The sequence below is a fragment of the Hydra vulgaris genome, chromosome 15 (genome assembly GCF_038396675.1).
Source record: "Hydra vulgaris chromosome 15, alternate assembly HydraT2T_AEP".
Lineage (NCBI taxonomy): Eukaryota > Metazoa > Cnidaria > Hydrozoa > Anthoathecata > Hydridae > Hydra > Hydra vulgaris.
In genome coordinates, this window is record NC_088934.1 from 23,417,501 (window position 1) to 23,443,301 (window position 25,801).

The 25,801-nt window shown below is 26.1% G+C and overlaps 2 protein-coding genes and 1 long non-coding RNA gene across 4 annotated transcripts in view; 2 read left to right on the forward strand and 1 right to left on the reverse strand.

The window, feature by feature from the left end:
- The window catches only part of LOC136072074 (anillin-like), a 25,584-nt gene extending 154 nt beyond the window's left edge, over positions 1 to 25,430 (forward strand). The window contains exons 1-21 of one of the 2 annotated variants that reach the window (XM_065820250.1): positions 1 to 185; positions 505 to 612; positions 1,891 to 2,022; positions 2,095 to 2,280; positions 2,861 to 3,049; positions 15,698 to 16,549; positions 18,449 to 18,599; positions 18,633 to 18,721; positions 19,410 to 19,548; positions 19,620 to 19,733; positions 19,846 to 19,902; positions 20,039 to 20,165; positions 20,239 to 20,287; positions 20,385 to 20,432; positions 20,548 to 20,595; positions 20,777 to 20,801; positions 21,531 to 21,640; positions 21,717 to 21,803; positions 22,600 to 22,707; positions 22,897 to 23,069; positions 24,970 to 25,430. The exon at positions 1 to 185 is cut by the window's left edge and continues 154 nt beyond it. In XM_065820250.1, coding sequence (XP_065676322.1) covers positions 150 to 185; positions 505 to 612; positions 1,891 to 2,022; positions 2,095 to 2,280; positions 2,861 to 3,049; positions 15,698 to 16,549; positions 18,449 to 18,599; positions 18,633 to 18,721; positions 19,410 to 19,548; positions 19,620 to 19,733; positions 19,846 to 19,902; positions 20,039 to 20,165; positions 20,239 to 20,287; positions 20,385 to 20,432; positions 20,548 to 20,595; positions 20,777 to 20,801; positions 21,531 to 21,640; positions 21,717 to 21,803; positions 22,600 to 22,707; positions 22,897 to 23,069; positions 24,970 to 25,111 — 2,970 coding nt within the window. In that variant the 5' untranslated portion in view covers positions 1 to 149 and the 3' untranslated portion in view covers positions 25,112 to 25,430. Of the gene's footprint in view, positions 186 to 504; positions 613 to 1,890; positions 2,023 to 2,094; positions 2,281 to 2,860; positions 3,050 to 15,697; positions 16,550 to 18,448; positions 18,722 to 19,409; positions 19,549 to 19,619; positions 19,734 to 19,845; positions 19,903 to 20,038; positions 20,166 to 20,238; positions 20,288 to 20,384; positions 20,433 to 20,547; positions 20,596 to 20,776; positions 20,802 to 21,530; positions 21,641 to 21,716; positions 21,804 to 22,599; positions 22,708 to 22,896; positions 23,070 to 24,969 lie in introns of both variants that reach the window. The other variant, XM_065820249.1, reaches the window with a different exon arrangement.
- Positions 5,099 to 8,037, reverse strand: LOC136092313 (uncharacterized). Its single transcript, XR_010644331.1, has 5 exons — positions 6,540 to 8,037; positions 6,259 to 6,454; positions 5,843 to 6,026; positions 5,666 to 5,728; positions 5,099 to 5,383 (listed from the first exon to the last, which is right to left on the reverse strand). It is a non-coding gene; the product is annotated as an uncharacterized LOC136092313 (long non-coding RNA).
- LOC136092312 (ARL14 effector protein-like) lies at positions 9,770 to 10,915 on the forward strand. The gene is made up of 2 exons (XM_065820251.1): positions 9,770 to 10,120; positions 10,296 to 10,915. Exons 1-2 carry the CDS (start codon positions 9,850 to 9,852, stop codon positions 10,865 to 10,867), a joined length of 843 nt encoding a protein of 280 aa, XP_065676323.1. The 5' UTR covers positions 9,770 to 9,849; the 3' UTR covers positions 10,868 to 10,915.
- Positions 25,431 to 25,801: the final 371 nt, after the last annotated feature.

Below are 25,801 nucleotides of genomic sequence, written 5' to 3' on the forward strand. Positions count from 1 at the left end.
GTTTTAAAGACAGTTTCACTGCATTCATGTTGGTCGTGAACTATCAAAAAAAGTTGTAGAAGCCAGAAAAATATAACATAATTAGTTAAAATTAAATAGTATTAGTATATAAAACGTGTTAAACGTATCAGCATACAATTTGTATCGCAATGACCAGTACAAGTAAAGTCGATCCATTTACCCAGGTAAATTGCTTGATCAAATGCACAAAAATACAATAGTAAAACTTCATTTATTGTCAATTATAAAAATGTTGTTTAAAATTTAAAATTTTTATTTAAAATTTCTTTATGTTTCTTGGTTTTTATAAATTTTAACAATATTTCTAATTTATGTATTTTTATATTCATCTACTTTTTTATATTTTAGTGTTTCATTTATTTTTTGTTTCATTAATGTTGTGGAGTTTTGTTTGTTTAAAGAAAACGTCAGTGTTATGTTTAACTGGTAACAAATTTTTTTTTACCTTTACCATTAAAAAAATGTTTTTAATATAATCGTTAGAAACTTTTGGAAAGAACTCAAGCACGCAAAGATGCAAGAAATAAGTTGCAATCTACTGGTATTGCACAAAGGAGTCCTTTAAGAAGCATTCAAAATGAAATTATTGAGGTAATTCAACCAAAATTTAAAACATACTTCTGGTTTATTTGCATGAAAATGCACAAGAAAAGTTCTTAAAAATTTTTTTATGAATGATATTATGGACTATATTAGTACTTCATTTATCGTGATTTTTTTAAAAAAAGTAGTTAATTATTATTAAAGTTGTATTAAATTCATTCATTTTTTGTGAATTTTAATAATATCTTAAATTAGTCAATTTTTATATTCATTCATTTTGCATAATCAAATCAATAAATTTAAAAATCAACTAGTATAAGAATAAAATATAACAAGTTTGATATATTTTATTTTTATGTCATATTTTTTATTTTATAAATGTTGTTGAGTTTTGTTTATTCAATAAGAACATCATTGTAATGTTTTATTGCTAATAATAAAAAAAAAATTCATCAATTAAAGGGATGTTTATAATTATATTATTACAAACTTTTAAAAGAGCTCAAACCTGCTTAATGCAAGAAATATGTTAGTCAAAGTCTAAATATAAAGTATAAATTTTTTGTGACATAAATTTGAACTCCTGATGTGAAATAAAATTAATTGCCTTTAAATTAGAATGGTATATAGAGTGTCATTTTTTAATTTTTTTTTGTAGGTGTACTTTGTAAAGAAAGAATATGATTTTTATACATTAAAAAGATTTCAACTCTTCAAAGTTAAAATTTTACTCTAATTACAGTACTTACAGTACAGAAGATTAAGATAGACATAAATGTTTTGAATTATTTGTTAATGAAAATATTATCATACCTAATTAGAAAAAATAATTTTTGTAATTATTGAACTTTGTATAGAACCAACCAAAATCTAAAAAACAATCAAAATTGCTCATATTATTATTATGTGATTGAAGCTAATCAAATGATAAGCACAATTAATCAAATACTAAGCTAACTCTTAATATCATGGTCCAGTTAACCTTTCTTTGGAAAAATGCAGCTGTTAACATTTTTAAATTCTTTTGTAAAAAGAAAAAGTCCTTTACTCAAAGTATGTTTTAAATATGTAAATGCAATACAAATTAAATGTTTCTTTGTGTAAAGGAAATTCATATTCAAAAAACTTTATGACTTTTTAACACTTACAAAAAAAAAAGTGCATGTTTTAAAATTGAAAAGTAATTTTTGAATTTTAAAAATTTGTAACAATTTAGTAACAAAAAATCAGATTGAAATTATGCAATTAAAGATCTGTTGATTAAATATGATTGAAAACAGTTTTGAACTGTAAAATTTTAAACTGTTTTATGAATTTTTCTTTTAGAAAGAATTAGAAACTTCTGAAAAATTAACCAAAAAAAGACCATCTTCTGAGGGTTTTGATTCAAGTTTTGAAAAGAAATCGAAAAACCATGAAGAAGACTCTCAAACAAAAGTAGTTGCATCATCTTTAAAGGTAACTTTTAAGTTTAAGTGAAAAATTTCTAAGTTCTTAATATTAAATAAGATGTTTTTGTTTAATTTCAAGAAACGTCTTGCCCACTTAAATGATGACCTTAATGAGCGCAATCAAATTGATTCACAAGAAAAACAACGTGAAGATGAAATAGAACAGTTGAGAAATCAGAGAAATAAAGAAAGGTTAAAGCAACAAGAAGAAGAACGTGCAAGGAAAATTCAAGAGCGGATTTTTGGAAAAAATCAAATTTCAAAGGTTTGTTTTCATTAGAATGTGCAAAATATTATATTTTTAAAAATATGTAGTCAAAAGTATTTTTACTTATTGTAACAATTGTATTGTTGGCCCAGGTTACAATAATATGCAAAGACTTCTGATTCAAAAATATTAGAGTTCAGGAATTGTTAATACCTAAACCTAATGGAATGTAAATACCTAAACCTAAAGACTTTAGAGTCCACAAAACATTGATTAATATTTTAATCTGAATTCCAGAGTCCATTTTGTAGTTTTTCATCCTTAAATTCTCAAAGGCTATATCCGTAATGATATAACTACAAAGAATTGTTAAAGAATTTGTCAATAATATTTACAATACACATAGTTATATATTAGAATATAGCAATTTGTCAATAATATTGGCAATACACAGTTATATATTTGAATATAAGAATTTGTCAATAATAATGACAATACTCATAGTTATATATATATATTAACTAAGTGCACATAATTGGTTAATATATTGCTTTAACTTTTTTTTTGTCAATGTATTAATGTTATAGTTTAAAATATATTTTAATCACAAAAAGTTTCTTCGTTTTTTCTTGTATAGGTGGGTACTTCCACAATAAATAAACCATTAACAAAAGAATCGGAACATCAGAACTCATCCCATACTAAGAGTAAAGTTGTACAAACTAGTCAAACAACCATAAAAATAACTGAAACAGATAAACCTAAGCCTTCAACACAAAAGCTAAATATTCAATGTAGTAAAGAAAGTGTTCAAAAAGGTGTTGAAGTAAGTTTTTTATTTTGTTATTTGTTTTTGTTTTTTTTAATTTTTTTTTAAACATCTTCGCTTTCAACAAGGCTGCAAGCAGCCACTAATTAAAGTTATAAGTTACTAGAAGATAAAAGATGAAGATTGTAGAGCAAGATAATGATTGATTGTAGACTTAAAGGATTGCAAATTATATGAATCAGGAAAGCAAGATGAAGGAAGCAAATTCCAAAGAACTGATGTTTGAGGAAAAAAACTAGATGAATAAGAGTTTTTGGAGCACTTAGGAGCAGTCACAGAAAAAGGATGAGACTTAATTAAATGACGAGTAACACAAGAATGAATTTTAGTAGATAGCACAAGAGATGCTAGCTCTTTAGTGCAGTGCCCATTATAGTATTTGTAGAAAAGAGAAAGAGAAGTAACATAATGACGATGTGATAATGATTCAAGGTTGGCTGCAAAAGCAGGTCCAACTATGTTTACAATGCATTTTTGCACCTTGTCTAAAAGAGAAAGTGCATCATTAGAAGATCCGCCCCAGTTATGGCAACAGTATTCCATACAACGCCGGATTTGAGATTTATAGAGATGAAGAATAGAATCTAAAGTAAGAAAGTGTCTAGCTCGATAAAGAGATGCAACCTTAGCAGATGCTAATTTTGCAACAGATTTGATTTATAGTTTCCAAGAAAGATCGGAAGTAAGAGTTAATCCTAGAAGAAGAGTTAATTCTAGAAGAAGAGTTAATCCTAGAAGATGTTTGTTAAATACATGTTAAGTAGAACATCTGTTGTATAATAAAAGAGTATTTACATAATGACTGTCTGGGGATAGGTTTTGATTAGGACTAGGTGTGGAATTGATTAAGTTAAAAAGCATTTCAATTCACATTTCTATAAATTGAAATTAAAAAATTTTTTTTGGTCAGTGGGAAAGATTTTATAAATTTAAATTAGTGTACTACCTAAAAAATTTACAAAGCTTCGATATAATAATAATATAACTAAAAATAAAATTAGTTAAATAATAATAAAATATGTATGTAATAAAAAATACATATACATGTAATTTAAAAAAACCCTTAAATTATCTTCATTGTTTTGAGCAATACGCAGTGATCAACAAATTCAAATCAAGTTATTATAATGCTGTTTTTTTGGTCATAATTTCTTTGTCACATATAAAAAGAAAAAACAAAGTCCTCAATTTCGAATTTGGGTGGTGCCCAAATACAGTCGGCATTGTTGAAAATGGTGTAGAATAGCCCCTGTGTATGTGTAAAAAAAAGATTTTGCATAAAACTAAAATCTTCTTTTACACACATAGATATATATATATATATATATATATATATTATATATATATATATATATATATATATATAAATATATATATATATATATATATATATATATATATATATATATATATATATATATATATATATATATATATATATATATATAATGTAGTGAATTGTATATTTTATATGGGTCATTCCAGTAGAACTCAACAGTTTTCCATCTAAGTTGGTGGCACTATGTCACAGATTTTGCTCTTCTTTTGAAATTATGTTAATAATAATAAAATATGAAAATTTCAATGTATTTGCATTATCCGTTACTAAATTATAGGCATTAAAAGATTTGTGATGGAAGCCTACTTTTTAAAAAACTGTATTATTGGCATTTTAATATGTTTATAACTTTTTTCTGTAATATTATAAATGCACATTTCTTTATTTACTAAATAAATGTAACTTAACCTAAATGAAAAACATGGTGCAGCTTATTTAACTTCAGAAAAATATATCAGCTCACAAAAGTGGAACAATTTTCATTAAATTGAAATAAGATTACTACTTTTGTGGCATTATAACTTTTTTCTGATGTATAATAAACTATATGTACTTTTAGAACAATAATCTCTACCAAAAAAGTAGAATTAAAGTTTAAAAAATCTTCATTTATTGTTTAACAGAAAATATATATACATGGTTAAAAATTGCCAATGATGGAAATCGACAAATTTTGGGCTTAATTAAAATAGTCATTAAAATTTTTTGATACCTTGTATCGATCTAATAATGACAGCATATATAATAATCATATATAGCATATTATATACCAAACAAAATTTTTCATTTATTCAGTAATTTAGCACACTAATCTCTGCCATAATTAATTTTTAAAAATATTTTTACATAAGCTGATATTACAATAAAACATTTTTATTTAATAAATTAATACAAAAGTAAGTGATGCCATGCATACATTTTAAATAAAAAAATATATTAAGTTTTCTATTGTTTGTGCTTTTAGGGTGCAATTTCGGCTTCCAGGAATCATGCTGAAAAATAAATTTATATATGAAATTAAAGATTAGACAGTAAATTAATCTTCTTCAATATAAAATTATGTATGTCTTAGATTATTAAATAAAAATAGACTGTACATGTTAAGACATGACTGAATATCTGATTAAATTCATAATTTAATACATTGCACTTAATGTTTTATTAAAAATATGATCATCAGCTAAACTAATCAAAGTCATGATGATTATTGACTATTGTAAATAGTTTACTAATAATTTATTTCTCATATTTTATCGGGATATATATTGCCTCACCTTATGTCAGTCAATGTGTTGGATACAGAAGTGGATTGTATATTTTTACATACTTTGATTTTTCTGAAATTTCAAAAAAGGAATAAATTACAAAAATGTATGCTACCTGTTTATTGTTATTGCTATTATTTCTTGTAATTAAAAGTATATTTACTTTTTTTTATTAAATAAGCTTACTTTAACTGGAATAACAAGCGTTCCATTGATATGCTCACTGAGAGTATAAGCAGCAAGACCATTATCTGTTATTTGAAAGGCGTGGAAAGATCGGGTTCCCCTTATTAGATTAGTCATCTTTTGGTATCGAGTATGTAGAAATGATTGGCATTGAAAAACAGCTAACTTATTAACATAGATGAATCTAAAATTAAAAATCATATTTATTCATTACTATGTAATTTTTAATAATTATTTTTCATACTTTTTCATTTATTACTATTTTTTAATTATTATTTTTTATCATTTATTTTTTTATTTCAATTTTATTATTTCATTTTTGTATTTGAACAAATATTCATGATATGTTTGAAGTTTAACTGTAACAATGTTATTGATTAAAAATAAAATACAGTTAGTGAGTGTAAAGTAATTACTCTATTCCTTTAATCAAGACAACAGTTCATAATTCAGCATTATTAAGGTGTCCCCAGAGTGATAACTTAGACAACACTTGTTTCACAGTACCTCCAATACCATCGCATACATTTTTGCCGTGGCTTGTGGCAAAAAAATTCCAGGAGGCTTCTACACCAAAATCATGATTGGTTTGCAAGATTCATTAAGTTGTATCTAAAAGTTGTATCATAGAAATGTACGCTGTGCAACTTTACTAGAGTTGTTAATAAACCTATTATTATAAATATAGATTACTCACCAATTTTTGTATTGTGAAGCTGATCCATCACTTAAATAATGAATGTGTTTTAATTCTGAAACCAGTGATTTGACTTTTGGTAAAAGTTCTTTAAGGAATGAGTGAACAGCAACATGGTTATGATCCATGGAATTTGACAGTATGCAGTAACATTTTTGATGTTAAGCCATTGGTTGTGTTGTAGTAGGCAACAAATGGATGTAATGTCACTTGAGTGGCTGAAAAGTATGCTGCTTGTATGGAATTTTGAGCAATACATGTAAAATTTTCGCCAAAGTCACCTATTATCAGAATTTTATTTTGCGGTAGTGAATCCTTCAGATTTCTAAGGTATGCAGCTTGTCTATGCCTGACAAATTCATGAATGGATAGTTTCCAAGTATCGAGACTTAAATTTTCAATAAATACGTGCGCATCTTCTGTGATTGTTGTTAATTCACTGTGGTCAACATTACCCATGTTTGAAAGTGTAAGTATCGCTATTTGTAGCGTATCTTTCCAGTTCCATCTTTATAGCGTTAACTCCGCCACAGTTCTCACATTTGTGGAGCATGTATTCTTCTGAATTTACACTGCATACTTGTTTAGCCATCATGGTTTTTAGCTAAAAGGAACTATCAAGAACACAAAGTTTGAGTTTTGGGTTTTTATGATGCTGACATGCGCAAACACTGTGTGTACCAGAAGACCCTGCCAAAACACACCATTAAGGCTTTAAACTGGCAAATGTGGAGAAACCAACCTTTATTTCTGGGTATTTTAATCTGAACGCAGCATAAAGTTCAAAGGAACTTTATGCTGCATAAAGTTCAAAGGATAATTTTAATTAAAAATTAAAATTTTTTGTTTATGTGGTTTTCCTACATCAGTATTAACACTAATAGTCTTTCTTGCCGGGAAGTAAACAAGAGTTTTCTTCATTTTCATAAAACTCTTTTATTGTTTTCTAACATCAGGTGTCAACTTCTTTGGTTTGTTGTTTTCCAATATTCGATCTTCAAATATACCTTTTTCGTCTCTTAGTTTCCTTGCCTCTCTTACCATGTGTTAAACTCTTGCATTGTAAATTCAAGTGTCCAATGTATTAGGACAAGTGTCAGCAATTTTATTTTTTCAATTATGTTAACTTCTTTGTCATACTTCTCCCTTAACTTCCCAACAAAGTAGTCTAATGGTTCTGCTTTAAGACTTGTTTCTGCATCACTGGCTTCAATGATATTAATAGAGTTGACTGATTCATACAGCCTTCAAACTTTAACTTTGACTCTACTGTGTAGTTGTTCATAGCTTCTTTTTTTTACTAATTATAGGGGAATGTCCAAACGATGTTAAACTTACATTGAGATCTTCAATATTATTTTTTATATATCCATCACCTATATAATCAGGATCATTTTCACACTTTCTATTTTCAACACTGATTCCATCATTTTTTGCTTTCAGTTTTCTTAAGCAGGAACAACATGTCTTTTGGCCAGAAATTAGGGAGTTATTATGCCTGAATAATAACAAAATAATATGCATATGTAATCAATCGATATCAAATATGAATAGCTGATATTTGTTTTTAAAAAAGCACATTAAATGCAAATTCTAAAATGAAACTAAGAGTTAATAGTAAAAATTTCAAATGATAATAAACTAATTTCCTTAGTGACTACAATGTCTTTAAAGTGCTTACAATTATTTAAAACAATATATGTTTTTAAAGATGTTTTACTTTACTTTAATACACACTATGAAAGAAAACCTAAGTACTTTATTAAAAAAAATTATTTAATTATAACTTAAAATTTTCTATATTTTACTTTAATTTACACACACACACACACACACACACACACACACACACACACACACACACACACACACACACACACACACACACACACACACACACACACACACACACACACACAATTGTAAACTAATAGATTTTTTGTTAAAGAAACAGTTTGTTTAATAATTTTTTTGTTATTGTAAAAATTAGTTAAAGAAAATAAAGTGTTTTAAATTTTATCTTGAGAAATTAAATATATAAATTCCTTTTAAATATATAAATTATTTTTTGTCATAATAGTTTAAAAAATGCAAGATTTTTGATGTAATATTTTATTAATAAGATATTTTAATATTGATATAATAAAGATATAATTGATATAATATAGATATAAGATATAATAATAATTAATAAGATTTTGATGTAAATATTTTATTAATAAGATATTTTGTTTATTGTCAATTCAATAACGTAAAGTTTTAATGACATCCGGGTAATTCCATGTCAAATCATCCAGGTCATGTCACCCCATGTTTGGGATTTTGCTAATTTTTTTATATGTTATAGGGTTTATGAAAATTAAGAAAATTTAAAATTTGGAACCTCCAACCCCTTGCGGTTCTTGAGATATTCAGGTTTCAATTTTCTTATTTATGCTGACTCAGCATTTTTTGCAAAATGTATTTTTGTCATTAAATAGCAATAATTAATGGACGAAATAAGGTATCATTCTGAAATTTGGTACATAGACAATCTTCCATATGGCAGATACAAATATTAGATTAAAAAAATTTTTAGACCACGTTAAGTACATGTAAATTGAATAATGATGGCATTTATTATGGGGTATTTTGACGGTCAAATTTGTGATGTCACCTTGATAATTTTTTTTTAGGCATTACTATAACTTACAATATAGGTATCAAACTTCACTATTAATTAAAAATATATTATTGCATTTTTTGACTTTTCTAAATTCAGCCTTTTAAGTAAAGCTTATATAAATGCTGAGTCAGCATAAAATTTATTGCTAACTTAATTATAAAAAAATTAGCTATTTAATTTTTCGTACCTGGGGTAGGCCCCCCCGCCCTCCCAAAAAAACGAAAATTTTCCTAATTTTGTAAAAAGTTTTTTTTAAGTCATTTTGAGGGCAATGATAAATGTATACGTATTTATAAATATTTGGTACCTGAGGGAGGCTTCCCTTCCCCCTCCCCCATTTTTATTTTTTTGCTTCTGTTTAGACTTCATTCTGTAAATATTAGTTTACTGTTACTTTGCAGGAATTTTATATTTGCTTAACTAATTAAAGAATGTTATGAATGATACTATATGATTGGTAAATAAAATAAAATTTAATTACCTTTTAATCATATATATAAGGAAGTCATATAATATGACACATCCTAACAAATAATTTGTAATAAGAGTTTTCTATAAACCAAATAATGTTCATGGTATTTCTAAATAAATTTATTTAGTAAAATATATAAAAATCAGATTTTTCGAATAGATTAAAAACTTTAAATGATGGAAAAGTGTTCTATTGGATTAGAATGTAATGTTGACTGCCACAAGCAAGGTTTAACAAGAAGACAAGGTCTTTTAGATCTATCAGCGTTTTCAAGTGTTGAAAAACAAGAGTTATTATGGAGAGCTGGTTTATTTGATTGTGAAAAATTGTTTACAACAGTTTGCTATTATCATAGAGAATACTTTGGAGCTGCATTTGAAAGAAAATTTCAGAAATGCTGTAATCTATATAAAAAACATGGAAATCGAAAGAAAAATGTGAAAGGTAATTTTTATACTATTTTGATGAAACAGTTTATTATTTTGATTAAAATAGAAATTAAATAAATTTAAAAAAAAATTAGGTACATTTATAAAGTAACAATTACACTCATTTGTTCTTTACAATGATGGTGAGTTGATATTAGTTTTTAGAAATGATTGTTTCCTTTTTTTCATAGGAAATGTGAAGATATCGCTATCAATGGCAATAACTCTAAAAACACAAGACATTGCTGCTGTACCTGGGTGGAAATTATGCAGTAGTTGTTACAAAAGGGTACATTGTATAAATAAAGAATTAAAATCAATTGATCAATGCTATAGTAGGATTGAGCCTGAACAAGAACAACGTTCATCTCTCGATGAAAGTCTTGGATCTATAGGTGTGTCACCTATTAAGCTTAAATCAATTCCAAAACACCAACAATTACCAGCTGCCAAAAGAAAATTTGATCAAATAACTGGAGCAACAGCAAACAAAATAAAAAAAGTTTATGTTATTGATCCTATGATTACATTGACACCATCTTGTACACCATTAAGTTCTTCAATTGATAACCAAATTGACGATCTATACTCACTTTTAAATGAATTGAAAGATAAGATAAAAAATGTGACATCATACTCCGCAAAAATTCAGATATTAACACTAACTCCAGAATCATGGTCACTCGCAAAGTCTGCAGAATTTTTTTATGTATCTAATTACCTAGTACGAGAAGCTAGAAAAGCTAAAAAAAACATGGCATAAACCATCATCAAAAAAAGGAAAGTCGCTTTCCCACGCAACCATTGATCTTGTTCATAGCTTTTATCAAAGTGACGAGTACACACGAATGCTGCCTGGATAAAACGATTTTGTGAGTATAGGGTACAGGCAACACATGCAAAAAAGACTAATATTGATTAATTTAAAGGAACTATATGTAGCATTTAAATTCCAACATTCTAACTTAAACATCGGATTTTCTAAGTTTTGCAGCCTTCGCCCTAGATGGTGTATAACCACAAACTCGTCTGGCACCCACTGTGTTTGTGTCTGTACCTATCATCAGAATGTTAAGTTGTTAACTGATGCTCTTAAAATTGACAAAGACTATAGAGATTTGATGGAAATGATTGTTTGCAATAGGGATAATGTAGAGTGCATGTTACATCGATGTCCGTTATGCCCTGGTATTGCTGCTTTAAAAGAATTCTTAACAGCAAAGTTTGACAACAGCGATAAAGAAATAACAATTAACCAATGGCAGCATACAGATAGAACTACGCTGATCAATCAAAAAATTAATATTGAAGATGTTATCGACCTTATATGCAATAAAATAGATAAATTAACATCTCATTCACTTATAGCTAAAAGTCAAGCCAAGTACCTCAAAGACTGTAAAGAGTTATTAAATCAAAATGAGTGTATAGTATTGGGTGACTTTGCAGAGAACTTCCAATTTATTGTTCAGGATGAGGTGCAAAGTTACCATTGGAATAAACCAAAATGTACACTTCACCCTATTATTATTTACTATAAATCAAATGATAAACTACTATTAAAGTCATTTTGCATCCTTTCTGATGACGCTGAGCATGATGTATACTTTGTATATAAAATACAACAGCTCATTACCAATTACATTAAGGCAAACATTCTACAGATTAGTAATATTAAATACTTCACTGATGGATGTGCAGCACAATATAAAAACTTTAAAAACTTTATTAATCTTTGTCATCACAAAGAAGACTTTGATATTGATGCTGAATGGGTTTTTTTTGCTACTAGCCATGGTAAGTCTGCTTGTGATGGCATTGGCGGCACAGTAAAACGATTAACTGCACAAGCTAGTTTAAAAAGAACAGTGACTGGACAGATTTTGGAGGTAGATAAGATGTTTGAATTTTGTGTAACCAATATAAAAAACATTCAATTTATTTTAGTTTATAAAATAGAAATAAATGCAGTACGATCATCATTGCAACCAAGGTTTACTATGGGAAGAACCTTGCCAGGAACAAGATCCTTTCACCATTTTATACCAATTGATAAATATACAATTTCTTTTAAAAGGATGAGTCAACAAACTGATGTTCAGACATTTAAGCTTGTGCAGATACCAAATGAGCTGGTTGTGCAGCAAGTTATTTATAATCATATGGACTATGTAGCTTGCATGTATGACAGCTTTTGGTGGATTGGAGTTATAAACAAAAAAGATGAAGGAGAAGGAGATTATAAAATTCAATTTATGCACCCACATGGTCCCAGTCCAAGTTTTTCTTGGCCTGCACGAGAAGATATGTGTTGGGTCCCATCAAATCATATTTTATGTAGCATTGATCTGCCATCTACAACAAATGGTTGTGTATACAAAATTTCAGAAATTGAGTTGGCAAAAATTATTGAACAAAATAATCAAGATTTTTAGAAAAAGTTTTTATTGCGTCATTATTTTTATACTTGTATATAATTTTTTTAAATATAGTTACAATATAATTGTATGTGTAATTAGCACAATTTGGCCACACAAATAAAAATCTCTTGGTAACTTGTCTTTATATATTTTCATTAAAACATTTTTGGAAAGATTTGGTAATATGCCTAATTGCGACCCCCAACCTAGCTGGCATCCAAAAGCTTGATGGAAAAATTTTAAGAAAGCAATCCTTATTTTATTGGTATAACAAAATTAGCAAAATATATATATATTTTTCGTGGTAGGGCGGGTGAGGGGGAAGCCTACCCCACTAAATATTTATAAATACCTAAAAAATTATCATTGCTCTCAAAATGACTTTAAAAATAACTTTTTACAAAATTAGGAAAATTTTCGTTTTTTTTTGGGAGGGCGGGGGGGCCTACCCCAGGTACAAAAAATTTAGAATTTATATTTATATACATCTATTATTGCCTTCAAAATGACTTTGAAAATGACTTTTTACAACCAGAAATTAAGATATAGCTAATTTTTTCATTAATAAGTTAGCAATAAATTTTATGCTGACTCAGCATTTATATAAGCTTTACTTGAAAGGCTGAATTTAAAAAAGTCAAAAAATGCAATAATATATTTTTAATTAATAGTGAAGTTTGATACCTATATTGTAAGTTATAGTAATGCCTAAAAAAAAATTATCAAGGTGACATCACAAATTTGACCGTCAAAATACCCCAAAATAAATGCCATCATTATTCAATTTACATGTACTTAACGTGGTCTAAAATTTTTTTTAATCTAATATTTGTATCTGCCATATGGAAGATTGTCTATGTACCAAATTTCAGAATGATACCTTATTTTGTCCATTAATTATTGCTATTTAATGACAAAAATACATTTTGCAAAAAATGCTGAGTCAGCATAAATAAGAAAATTGAAACCTGAATATCTCAAGAACCGTAAGGGGTTGGAGGTTCCAAATTTCAAATTTTCTTAATTTTCATAAACCCTATAACATATAAAAAAATCAGCAAAATCCCAAACATAGGGTGACATTTTTTGATTGTTTTGGATGATTTGACATGGAATTACCCATCCGTTTAATTTATGGAAATAAATTATGTTCACGAATATGTTATCAGTAACTGATAAAACTCTTAATTGTTTAAAAACATTAAAAAGAGTTCACAAAATAAATAAGAAAAATTTATTAACAGTTAATAAAGTAACCAAAAACCAACTGTAAAATTATAAGAAAATAAACAAATATTATGTTACGTTTTATGAAAAAAATATTTTTTTCATAAAACGTAACATAATATTTGTTTATTTTCTTTATAAACGTATGTATATGTATATGTACATATACATACGTTTATGTATATGTACATATACATATACATAAACGTATGTATATGTATATGTATATATATATATATATGTATATATATATATATATATGTATATATATATATGTATATATATATATATATATATATATATATATATATATATATATATATATATATATATATATATATATATATATATATATATATATATATATATGTATATATATATAAAAGAAAAAAGTTATAATGGCAGAAAAGTAGTATTTTTTTCAATTTAAAAAAAATTGTTCTACTTTGGTGTGCTGATATTTTTTTTCTGAAATATACAGTTTTTTAATCGCAAATCTTTTAATGCCTATAATTTAGTAACGGATAATGCAAATACATTGAAATTTTCATATTTTTCATATTTTATTATTATTAACATAATTATTAATAAAATTTAGCATAATTATTAACAAAATATTAAAAATATTATTATTAACATAATTATTAATAAAATTTAACATAATTATTAACAAAATATTAAAGATATTATTATTAACAAAAGAAGAGCAAAATCTGTGACATATATTATATATAATGAATTATATAAATTTGTCTCAATTTGAGCAAAATAAAAAAATATAATGCACAATTGAATGTTTTGCTGAAAAAATAATTTTAATTATATAAACACTTTTATTGTGGAATCTTTAATTGTTGTAATAGTTCTGAAGCTTCCTGCATTCTATTACAGTAAAAAAATATAAAATATTTTTTATAAACAGCAAAAACATTTGCAGCTCTTTTTTATCCAAATTTTATTTATCCAATTAAAATCTCAATAAATTAATCCAGTTAAGAATGGTTTATCCAATTATTCCATCAAATAACTAAAGTTGTTAATGAATAAATGGATAGTTTGTGTGAAAACCTAAAGAAAACTCTTGTCTATAAAAAATTTTCATGGTATATTTCATGCAAGAATATGTTTGTAACCAGTATAAAATCAAATTTTGTATCTAATAAGCAATTTTTGTAACAAATAAACAGATAGCTTGCAAAAAACAACAACAGAAAATTCTCGTAAAAAAGCTGTTATGAGGAGCAGCTCACATTGCTTGCCATATTTGTTTTAGGAGAGCATTTCTATGTCCTTGCACTCGTTTACTCTGGCCAATAAGTGTGAGTCCTACTTTTCCAGATTTAGGTTAACACTTTTGTAATATATATTGCACACATTTTAAGTTTAAAAATGCTGGCATAAAAAATATTTTTTTCATAATTAAAGTTCTTTAAACCTAGGTAATACCTGTTCAGACCCAAATCCTTAGTTTATGTATGTACTGATGCCTCCACAGACAGTTATTTCAGTATAGCATCATCAATAATGTTCTATGCCAGGCTAAATATACAAAGATATTTCGAAATACTCATATGTAGAAGTATAGAAATATGAAAATATCTTTGTTTGGTTAGCCTTGCATGAAATGTTGCTTGTAATGTCATACTGAAATAGCCATCAGATATCTTTTAAAACTAAAAACATTTTTTTTTTATTAGTTCTTAGTCTAGAAAACTTAGCCTACATTTTAAAATTAAATATGCAAGACATGTTAAAGCTGCCAATTAAAGTAGTTCAGTATAACCTCATGCGCAGCTAAAATTGCAATATAAATGTATATATTTATTTAACAAATGTATATATGATATATGTGTGTGTAGGTTTACAGAAAGTTTTTAATGATATTTTTATTTTATTTGTAATTTTTTTTGTGTTTAACATATAACAGTTAGTAATAATACTTTTAGATTGCTTCTGTTGGAGATAAGAAAAATATATTTGAAGAAAAAATGAAAGAAGAAAGATTGGCAAGAGAGAAGGAACTAGAAACTGAGAGAAAATTGAAACAAAAAGCATTAAAGACTGCTTCAATGGAAGTGCCTGAAAATATTTCTAAAAAAGTTAATGGGAATTTAGATAGTAGTGTCAAAAAAGAGACTACTTCTAAAGTTAACACAAAACATAGTACTGATGAATTAAAAACAAACAATAAAAATGAAGCAAGCATAAAAAATTCAGCTGATGTGTTTGATGTTCTTCACAAACAACTTTTAGCATTTGATACTCCTCCTAAACCTGTTGTTCAAAAGATTGAACCCTCCAACAGTTTAAATAAGGAAGTTCATGAAGTTAGTGAATATTCTAAAAATTTTACTGGAGATATAAATTCTCCACAACCTATTGATTGCACTGATGATACTCAAGTTACTGATTATTCATTACCATCAAAAACTATTACAGAGTTATCTGATACTAAGGCTTTTGATATATCAGGAATTTTACAAGCAGCAAATGAAAATAAGATTGATCAAACACGCAATGAAAAAATGCCATATCGTTCCTCAACAATGAAGTCTCAGTTGTCTGGAGCTCCGGTTATGCATCCTCTCATTAATGATATTGATCTTACTCCAGTGAAGTTTGAGGAGGAAGATGAGCCTTCTGAGTTTGCAAAACAATTGCAGTTGAAAAAAGAATCCATTCTTTCAGGAAAAGAAAAGAATATTAAGTTACAAGATGACGAGAAAAAATTCACTCCAGTCAAACCTCCTAGGCTTCCACCTACATATTCAGAGTTTCTTTCAACAAAACCAACAGAGGTATTTTTTTTTTTTTTTTTCTTCTTACATATTTCACTAATATTTGCAACCTAAACTGCATAAATTAAATATATATATATATATATATATATATATATATATATATATATATATATATATATATAAATTACTTTTATGTACAAATGCCAAAATAGAAAAACTCAATAAAATATTTGTTAGTTAAAATATGTGAACCAAAATTACTAATTAAAAAAAAAAAAAAAAGATAGTGTAGTATTTTCTTTAAAGCTTTTTATATTTAAAAGTCAGTCTTACAGTTTTTAGTTTTATGTGTACTTCAGTACCTTTTTTGCGTGGTAAATTTTATGTTAAAAAAAAGTAGTTATTTTTATATATAATTAATAAAAAAATATAAAATATTTATATATTTAAAAATATATAAATATTTTATATTTTTATATAGAATAATTTCTTTTTTATTGAATTCACTGTTCCAAGACTCCACTTCAATTGAGGAGGTTACTCATTTACTCATTTACAAATCCTGAAAATTTTGCTAGTTTATAAAGTTAGGTTAATGAGAAAATGCATTTTAAAGTTTAAAAATTCAGTTTTACCAATAAAGAAATAGGATCATCTAAATGTGAAGACAATCGTCACAAAATAGTTAAGTTACATTAAAATAAATTAATTATATCAAACATCGAATGGCACACAAAAGTTAAAACATTTACAACATAAAATGTCAATAAGAATGTTCTATTTAAAACGTTGATCATACAAACAGAAAACTTCATACATTAAAAAAATAATAATTTAAGACCACAAACAGACAGTTTTTAGTTGTAAAAGTGAACAATCAACAGACAGATTTAATGTATACAATTGTCAACGTGCCAACCATGTATGCAATTGCCGACGTGCACATTATATACAATAACATAGAACCTTTTTTCCAACTTTTGGTGTTAGTGGAGCTTAAAAATGATAAAAATTTAATATTCTATGAAAAAACATCTCTACAGCCAAATACATGACGCTTTTAATTGACATTTCCTATTAATATCATAACATATCAATAACAATAGTTACTATTGGTTACAATATTTAATGTTTATTTCCTGTTTCATTTTTTTTTTTAAACAGAACTTTTATTAAGATAACAAAAATAGCACAAACTGATAATTATAAGGTCTCTAGTGCTAAAAATATTATCTAATAATAAAAATCTTTTTTGTAATAGCTTTAAAGTAAAATGAAGGAAAAAAAATATTGTTTATTTAGTTGACACTTAATTTATATTGGTTGTCAACATGTTTCAAGTTTTATTTACCTTTTAATTTATAAGATTTTATACTTAATACAACAAACTCTAACATCAAAATTTGTTTAATATTTTCTAAAGTCTTACTTGAGGTCAAAGCCAACTCATAGTTTTCATTTAAAATTATTTTGAACAAGCAGTGTTATTAGAAAATTAGAAAGCTGTCTTATCAATCCTATGTAAACAAGGATTGATAAGACAGCTATCTAATTTTATAATAACACTGTTTTTTAAAACTTTTTATATTTCTTAATAAAAAATTTTCAATTTATTATAAAACTCTTTGTTCTCTCTACAAATGCTATATTATTAATTTGATTTTTTTAAATACTTTTTGAAAAACATCATTAGCCAGTGTTGGATATAATGATTAGAAAGGTCTTATAAAATCAAATGTCAAACACAGTTTTTAATATCATAACAAATAATTTGTTTTGTTTTTTGTAGCATAGATCTAACTGTCTTAAGTATATTTATAACAAATCTAAATCTTCTAATACACAAACATTCCTTAATTTTTTTTTTACTTTCTAGTTAAAATTTTTTTGTTCTAATTTACTTTCTCAGATTTGAATAAACATTGTAAAAATTTGATTATCATTTTTTTATGTTAGTTAAATGAGCATGATAAAGAAAATGATGAAAACATACCAAAACATTCAAAACACAATGCTAAGAAGATAAGGCGGTCTGCAAGTTTTTCTAACTGTCAGATGTCTCCTACAAAGCAGCCAGGTTACATGATATCTCCTACAAAACAGTCTGGTCACAACAAAATGTCTCCTACAAAACAGTCAGGTTACAACAAGCAAGAGAGTTCTAAGTTTAATGCATTGTCATCTTTTGACAAGCCTGATAAAGAATTCTCTAAAAAAGATAAGATTCAGGTATTAATACATTAAATTTATGTTATAAAATTTAAGTTTGGGTATTAAAACATTAAATCAATGAAACATTAAGGTAAACAAAAGTTTAGGTATTAAGAAATAAAGTTACTGTATTTTAAAAAAAATTTTCCATAAAACTTTTAATAATTCTTATTATAAAACACTAAATTTTTGATGAAATAAAATTTTAAAACAGTATGTTTATTTAAAAACATTGTAGTGAGATTAAAAAAAAACATTGTAACAAGATAACTGTTTTGAGTCTAAAACCAATGTAAATATTACTCACTATATGTAATATACGTGTATATTGTTGATGTCATAACTTTGATGACATAGTTTCCTGTTGCACAATTTTTTTATAAAAAAAAAATTGTTTATATTTACAATATCAACATTCGATTTGTCTATATTATTATGATTTTTTTTTTGTTCAGTTAATTTTTAAATGAACTCCTAAAACAATAGTTTTTTAAAAACTCTAATTAAGTACTATTTTTATATTTAAAAAATAAAAATAAAAAATGTTAGACTTTGGTTTTCCTTATAAAAATGCTTTGGTAATTATAAGTTTTTTTTTTAACCAAATTTGTTGTATCATAATTAAGCTGAAATATTTCTATTATTCATTCAATATTAACAATATGTAATATTGTTTTATGTTCAACATTTATTCCATATTATGTAGAGTCTTCTTGAAGAGGCAGCTTACCAACAAAATATAGTCTTACAAACATCACAAGCTTTAAATGTAGCTGAAAGTAGTAATGAAGACAAACGGGCTTCTCCTGAAGTTATTGAAGGAGAAAGGCTTCTTTTACTAGCAAGTGAGTTTTTTTATATAAGTTTTTTTTTTCTTTTCTTATAAAGTTATCTTAATTAAAACTAAAATGTTCAGCTGAAAAAAGAACTGCATGCCTTGAAGAAGTGCGTCAGTTAAAAGAAGTTCTTGAAGACACTGAAACTTCACATGTTAAAAATCTACCATGCAATGCATCAGTTGCTTTAACTGGTATGTGAATTATAAAATTAATTTCTTTACGTTAGTAATAAAATTAATTTCTTTACGTTAGTAATAAAATTAAAAGTATTATAGCTAACATTATTCATTCTATGTCCTAAAGATATAAAGTTACCTCTTCATCCTGATTTCCTTGCTGCTTTAAGAAATGGAAAAATGGGTAAAATTTTAATGGTTATTATTTGGATTATTTGGAGATTTTTATTAAAAATGGAGTTGTATTTTCTTTATATATTTTAGTTGCCTTTATATTTTTTAGAATTTTATTATCAGCAACTGTTAAATTATTATTTTAGATCTTGGAACCTTTCACTTTGTGGTTATCGCATCATGCGGGAGTCGTAATGTTTTTTCTACAAAAGTTGTGTCCTGTTTTGATGCAACTGAAGGATCTGCACTTCTTTTAAATAGCAATATACTTTTGTAAGAATCTTAACCAATCAAATTTTGCTAGTTTCATGTTCTTTGAATTAAAGTTTTTTCCTTTTCATTATAGAACAAATGTACCCCACAATTTTACAATAATGGTCCGTGTTTTTGGATTGGTAAATTATATTTTATTTGTTCTAGTATGATTTTTTTTTAAATAAGTTTTAATAGTTTTGTGTTGAATATGTATTTTAAAAAAATAATAATTTTTAGCACATTAAGAAAAATAGTGATCCAACCACCAAAGTCAAAAAATTACATGTATAGTATTTTTTTTTTTTTTTTTTCCTATTATAACTTTAATTGCAAATGTCATGTCTCAAATAAAAATATGTTTATTGTAAATCAAAGTCTTAAAACTATTGGTAACTTTTAGTCATCAAATCAATCTTCACCAGGAAATTTAAAAAGTTTGTTTGGGAAAGTAAGTTTTTCTGATTTCTATTTTGTATGGTTTTATGTTTTTTTTTATTTGTTATATGTTACACATTTAATACAATGATCAATAGATTTATTATAAAAGTATTTTTCTCTAATAAAATTGTTAATAATTTGATCATAATAATATTGATTGAAATTTAATACTTTTGTTTACTTCAATTTAGAAAAGTAAAGAAGAAGAATATTCAAGTATTTATTTATTTAATTTAATATTTACATATAAAGCTTTGGTTTTATATTATAATAATATTATTTTGATGAAATTTTTTTAATCAAACTAATGTTTTTTTTATTATTATGACAGTTTTAATCATTATATGTTTATATACTCTCTCTTTCACACACATACACACACTTACATATGCACACACATACACACACATTCAAAAATAAATATGCACACGCATACACACACATTCAAAAATAAATATGCACACGCATACACACACATTAAAAAAAAAATATGCACACGCATACACACACATTCAAAAATAAATATGCACACGCATACACACACATTCAAAAATAAATATGCACACGCATACACCTACATTCAAAAATAAATATGCACACGCATACACACACATTCAAAAATAAATATGCACACGCATACACACACATTCAAAAATAAATATGCACACGCATACACACACATTCAAAAATAAATATGCACACGCATACACACACATTCAAAAATAAATATGCACACGCATACACACACATTCAAAAATATATTCTTTTACACATTCGTTTTCTTAGTTTTTAACATGCTATATGTATGTAAGGCATTTCTTTTTTAGCCATGTTTCACAAAGTAAGCCATTCAGATTTACATGTTCAATTATTTTGTCTGCTCATTTTTTAAAATAATTCTGAACTTCAAACGTTTATAAACTGTAAAAAATTTTTTTTACATAGATTATGCTTCACCGCAAACAGTATTTAGGACAAGTAATTTTAAACTAGTTGGGGAGACTAAAATAAGTCTAGAAATGCTCGGAAATGGTGGAAAATATTTACTTTTAAAGGTTGTTTTTTTAATAAGCTTTTTAAATAAGCAGTATTTTTTAAAAGCATATATGATTAAATTTTCAAACTTTTTAGGTTCCAAGTAATTGTCCACTTGAAGGTACACTCAATATGAGAATAGGATGTAAACCAGAATTTACTGCTAAAGCTACAGGTTTTCTTGTGAGTTTTGTTCTTATAATATTTATTAGCAATATATATATATATATATATATATATATATATATATATATATATATATATATATATATATATATATATATATATATATATATATATGTATATGTATGAATGTATGTATGTATACTATACTCAGTCCATGTAAGGATGCTATTTCCTTATATCATTTTTGCGCTCTTAATGTAAAAATGTGTGCTTTAATTTTTCAGAAAAGAAAAAAAAAAAAAAGAAGAATAGTGAAAGAAAAGATTGCTGCCCCTTCCAAACCCTCAGTCGATGTAGCAGCACTCCTTTGCGGCAACAGGCTATAAGATAGTTGATGTATGTACTGAAGCCCCTGCAACGTTTTTTTATGACGTCATCAGTGTGCGTCTAATGCTACATTTAAATATGTGTATATATATATATTTATATTGACATCTAAACTTATCATTTGTGGTAAAAAATGGCTCTTAACGACTCTTTGTTTTTGATATGACAAAATCGAGTACATTTAATGTAAAAACCATTAAATTTAATAAGGGAAACTAAGTAAATTTTATGGTTTTTTAAAAAACTACAAAAACACAACTTTCAACTGACAAATAGCTAGAACATGCAAGGAATACTGCTACGTCAACTGGCGCATGCGAAGATGGCTGCTACATCGACTGAAAAATAATTTTATATACATGCATTCATATATACATGCATACATATATACATGCATACATACATACATACATATATTTAAACAATTATAATGTTGTTAACTATTGCTGATGTTTTTTTTCTTTAGACCATTTTAGAGGATGTTGGTGGTTACACAGCATGGAATCGTAGATGGTGCAGTTTAAAAGATAGCAAGATATGTTACTGGAAATATCCTGATGACCAGGAATCTAAGGTCAAATTTTTATACAAGAAAGATCTCCATTATTATAAGTTTACTTTATACAAGAGAAATTTTTATCACTATTATACAATTTATTATGTTAACTGAAAGTTTTAATATCAATCTTGTATTTTAATATAAGTTTAATTTTTATTGTTGTTTTAACTATATAAAATAAATTATATAAACTTTATTATCAAGGAACCTATTGGAAGTATTGACCTACGTTATTGTATATCAAAATCTATTGGTTTACTTTCACGAGATAAATGTGCTCGCCCACAGACATTTGAATTGGAGTTAAAGCGCTCTCTTCAAAGTGGTGATGAACCAAATTTAATTATATCCATTTGTGGAAAAAATGTGTATACCAAGTAAGTTAAATATATTTTAATGTTTAATACAGAGCTAAGAGTGGTTAGAGAATTCTTATATAGACAAGTTGCTTTGTTCATTTTAAAGCGTTTAAATGCACAAAAAACAAGCAAAACATGTTAAAATTTTGTTAAAAATCCTGTGTATTTCTAAAACAGTGCTGCTATTTTCTCTAAATATAAGTACATTCCGATTCTTATTTCCAATCATGCCTGATAAAAAATTTCACATTAAACTGCAGTATATATATATATATATATATATATATATATATATATATATATATATATATATATATATATATATATATATATATATATATATATATATATATTTAGTTTATCTTTAAACATGTAACAGAATTTTCTCAGATACAGAGTTTATCATTTGTCCTCTTTCCATTACTCCAACAGACAACATTTCGTTTTCGTTAACATCATTTGGTTTTGTATTTGATAAATACTAGTACTAGTGATTAGACCATCTTTATTATTTTTATTTTGGTCTACTTTCCACAGTTTTAAGCTGCTTAGGTAAATTTTACGCTATATTAATAGGGCAAATTATATTTAAAAAAAGCCATCCCATGACAATCGCATTTTACAGTTCCATCTGAACTTGCGCTTAACCTAAGTTGATCAATGTAAATGTACAAACCTGCATCAGTATGGAAAAATATATGTTGTATGTTGTAGAGAAATTGCGTTCAAAAGTTTTTATTTTGCAATACCTTTTATTTTAAAATTATAATCTGATAAAAATTTCAGAATACTGCAATATTTTATTTATAAAAACTTGTGAGGGGTTATCAATATTGTATTTCATTTTATAAATACAAGTGCAGTATTTTATAAACAGATGCGGTCCAGCCCTGTGGATTTTCCAAGAAGTGTTTTTGCTTTGAGTTTTAGTCAAATTTTCAAATTTAATCAAGTTTATTAAATTGATTTTGATAAGAAGATTTCATAAACAGTTTAAATAAAACTTTTGATTTTTTTTTAATCTTATCTTGGCTTTTGTTAATAAGCTCATAATGGGCAATAATCAGTTCAGAAGTAAAACTTATTTTCATATACAGTGTCTGTTTTATTACAGTTCTTTGTTTCATCAATTTACCAACTAATAATTTTAAAAACATCAGCTTTTGATATTAGTTTATGTAAATTTTGAAATAACTTTTTTTCTTCTATAACTTAGCTGAATAGAAGTATAGATTTATTGAAATATATCTATTTAGTTTTGAATTTATGTTACTTTTAAAAATTGGTAAAGTATTTTTTGATACTGGTCAACAAAATTTGACACATTTTGATCGCTCTGGTTCCTCTTGGTGAGACTTTTTCCGTTCCCATAGTTTACTTGTACAAACCACAGCTTGTAGAAAGAAAAAAAACTTCAACTCACAGGTGTTTGTTTGAATAAGTCTGAATAAGAAATAACAAAACTATTCTCACAATAAATCAATTTATATTTTTGTCAAACTATTGTTTACTTATTGTAGCACATAAAATAAAGTTAATATGTATTTGTAAAAATATTAGTTTTAAAAAGAAAAGTTTTTTCAAAAAATAAAACAATTCTAATAAAAAAAATTCCTTATGTAATTTCTTTTATCTTCTTCCTTTAAATTTATAAAACATGGAGAAGAACAAACAGATATTTTTGTATTTAATTTTGCTTGTTTTTATTTGCTTTAGCTTAAACGTTTTGCCTACCGTTTTTTGCGCACGCGCCTTTCAATGTATATAAAGCAACCTTTCTATTACTCTATTTTCTAATTATTTTTATTTTGATTGTTTAAAATTAAATCAAAAATAAATAAATTGAAATTTTTTTTTGAATAAAAAAACGACACTAAAGTCAAACTTTTAAATTGTTATTTTGAATACTTTCAAAAAGGTATTGGATATCAGCTGATAATAAAGATGACCGCGTTGTTTGGATGGAAACAATTAACAAACATTTAAGTGATTCTCGCGCTTGGTTGTCCCGAAAGTCTAGTAAAAGTATTAAAGACAAAGACAAGCCTGTCCCGGTTTAAAAATCAACTATTTTTACACTTCGCGTGTAGTAATCAGTCAGAAATTAGTCTGTAAGGATACTTGCTGATTAATGCCAACATTGTTGCTTGGTTTCACGAAGTGATATAATCACACAATAAAAAGTCAAAAGAGGGTTTTCCGCATTAAGTTGCAACGTGCGTTAATTGTATTATACAGAACTGGCTGGTTGTATTAAGCAAAACTTTTTATTTCGAACCGCTTTTTGAAGTTCGATTAATTTATGATTTGTTTTGTATCTTTTCACGAATTTTTTTTTTAATGTTTAGAAACACTATTTGTAAATAAACTTTTTTCTCATATGGTCTTTTTGTTTACCAAGAATTTCATAAATCTGATACCAGATTTGAATCTGGAGTAGTTTTTATCAGATTTCTTCAAAACTTGAAATTAGCTTAATTGAACATCGCATTAAGTTAAAAGTTTTTTATTCGATGCAAATCTTATGCAACAAATCAACTTCTTATAAGTAAAAAAATATCCTATCTCTGCAGTAAGATACCTCAACTTTTTTTTACGGGTGTGAACTGTATAGAGAACTGACTCAGGTTATTCTCCTAAAACCTTTTTTATTTATAGTTATAAAAGGTCGTTCATAAAGTACTTACGCTCAAACGCGGAGGGGGTTGGCAAAAAGCGTATAGGAAGGGGTTGAATATAAAAGTACGTAC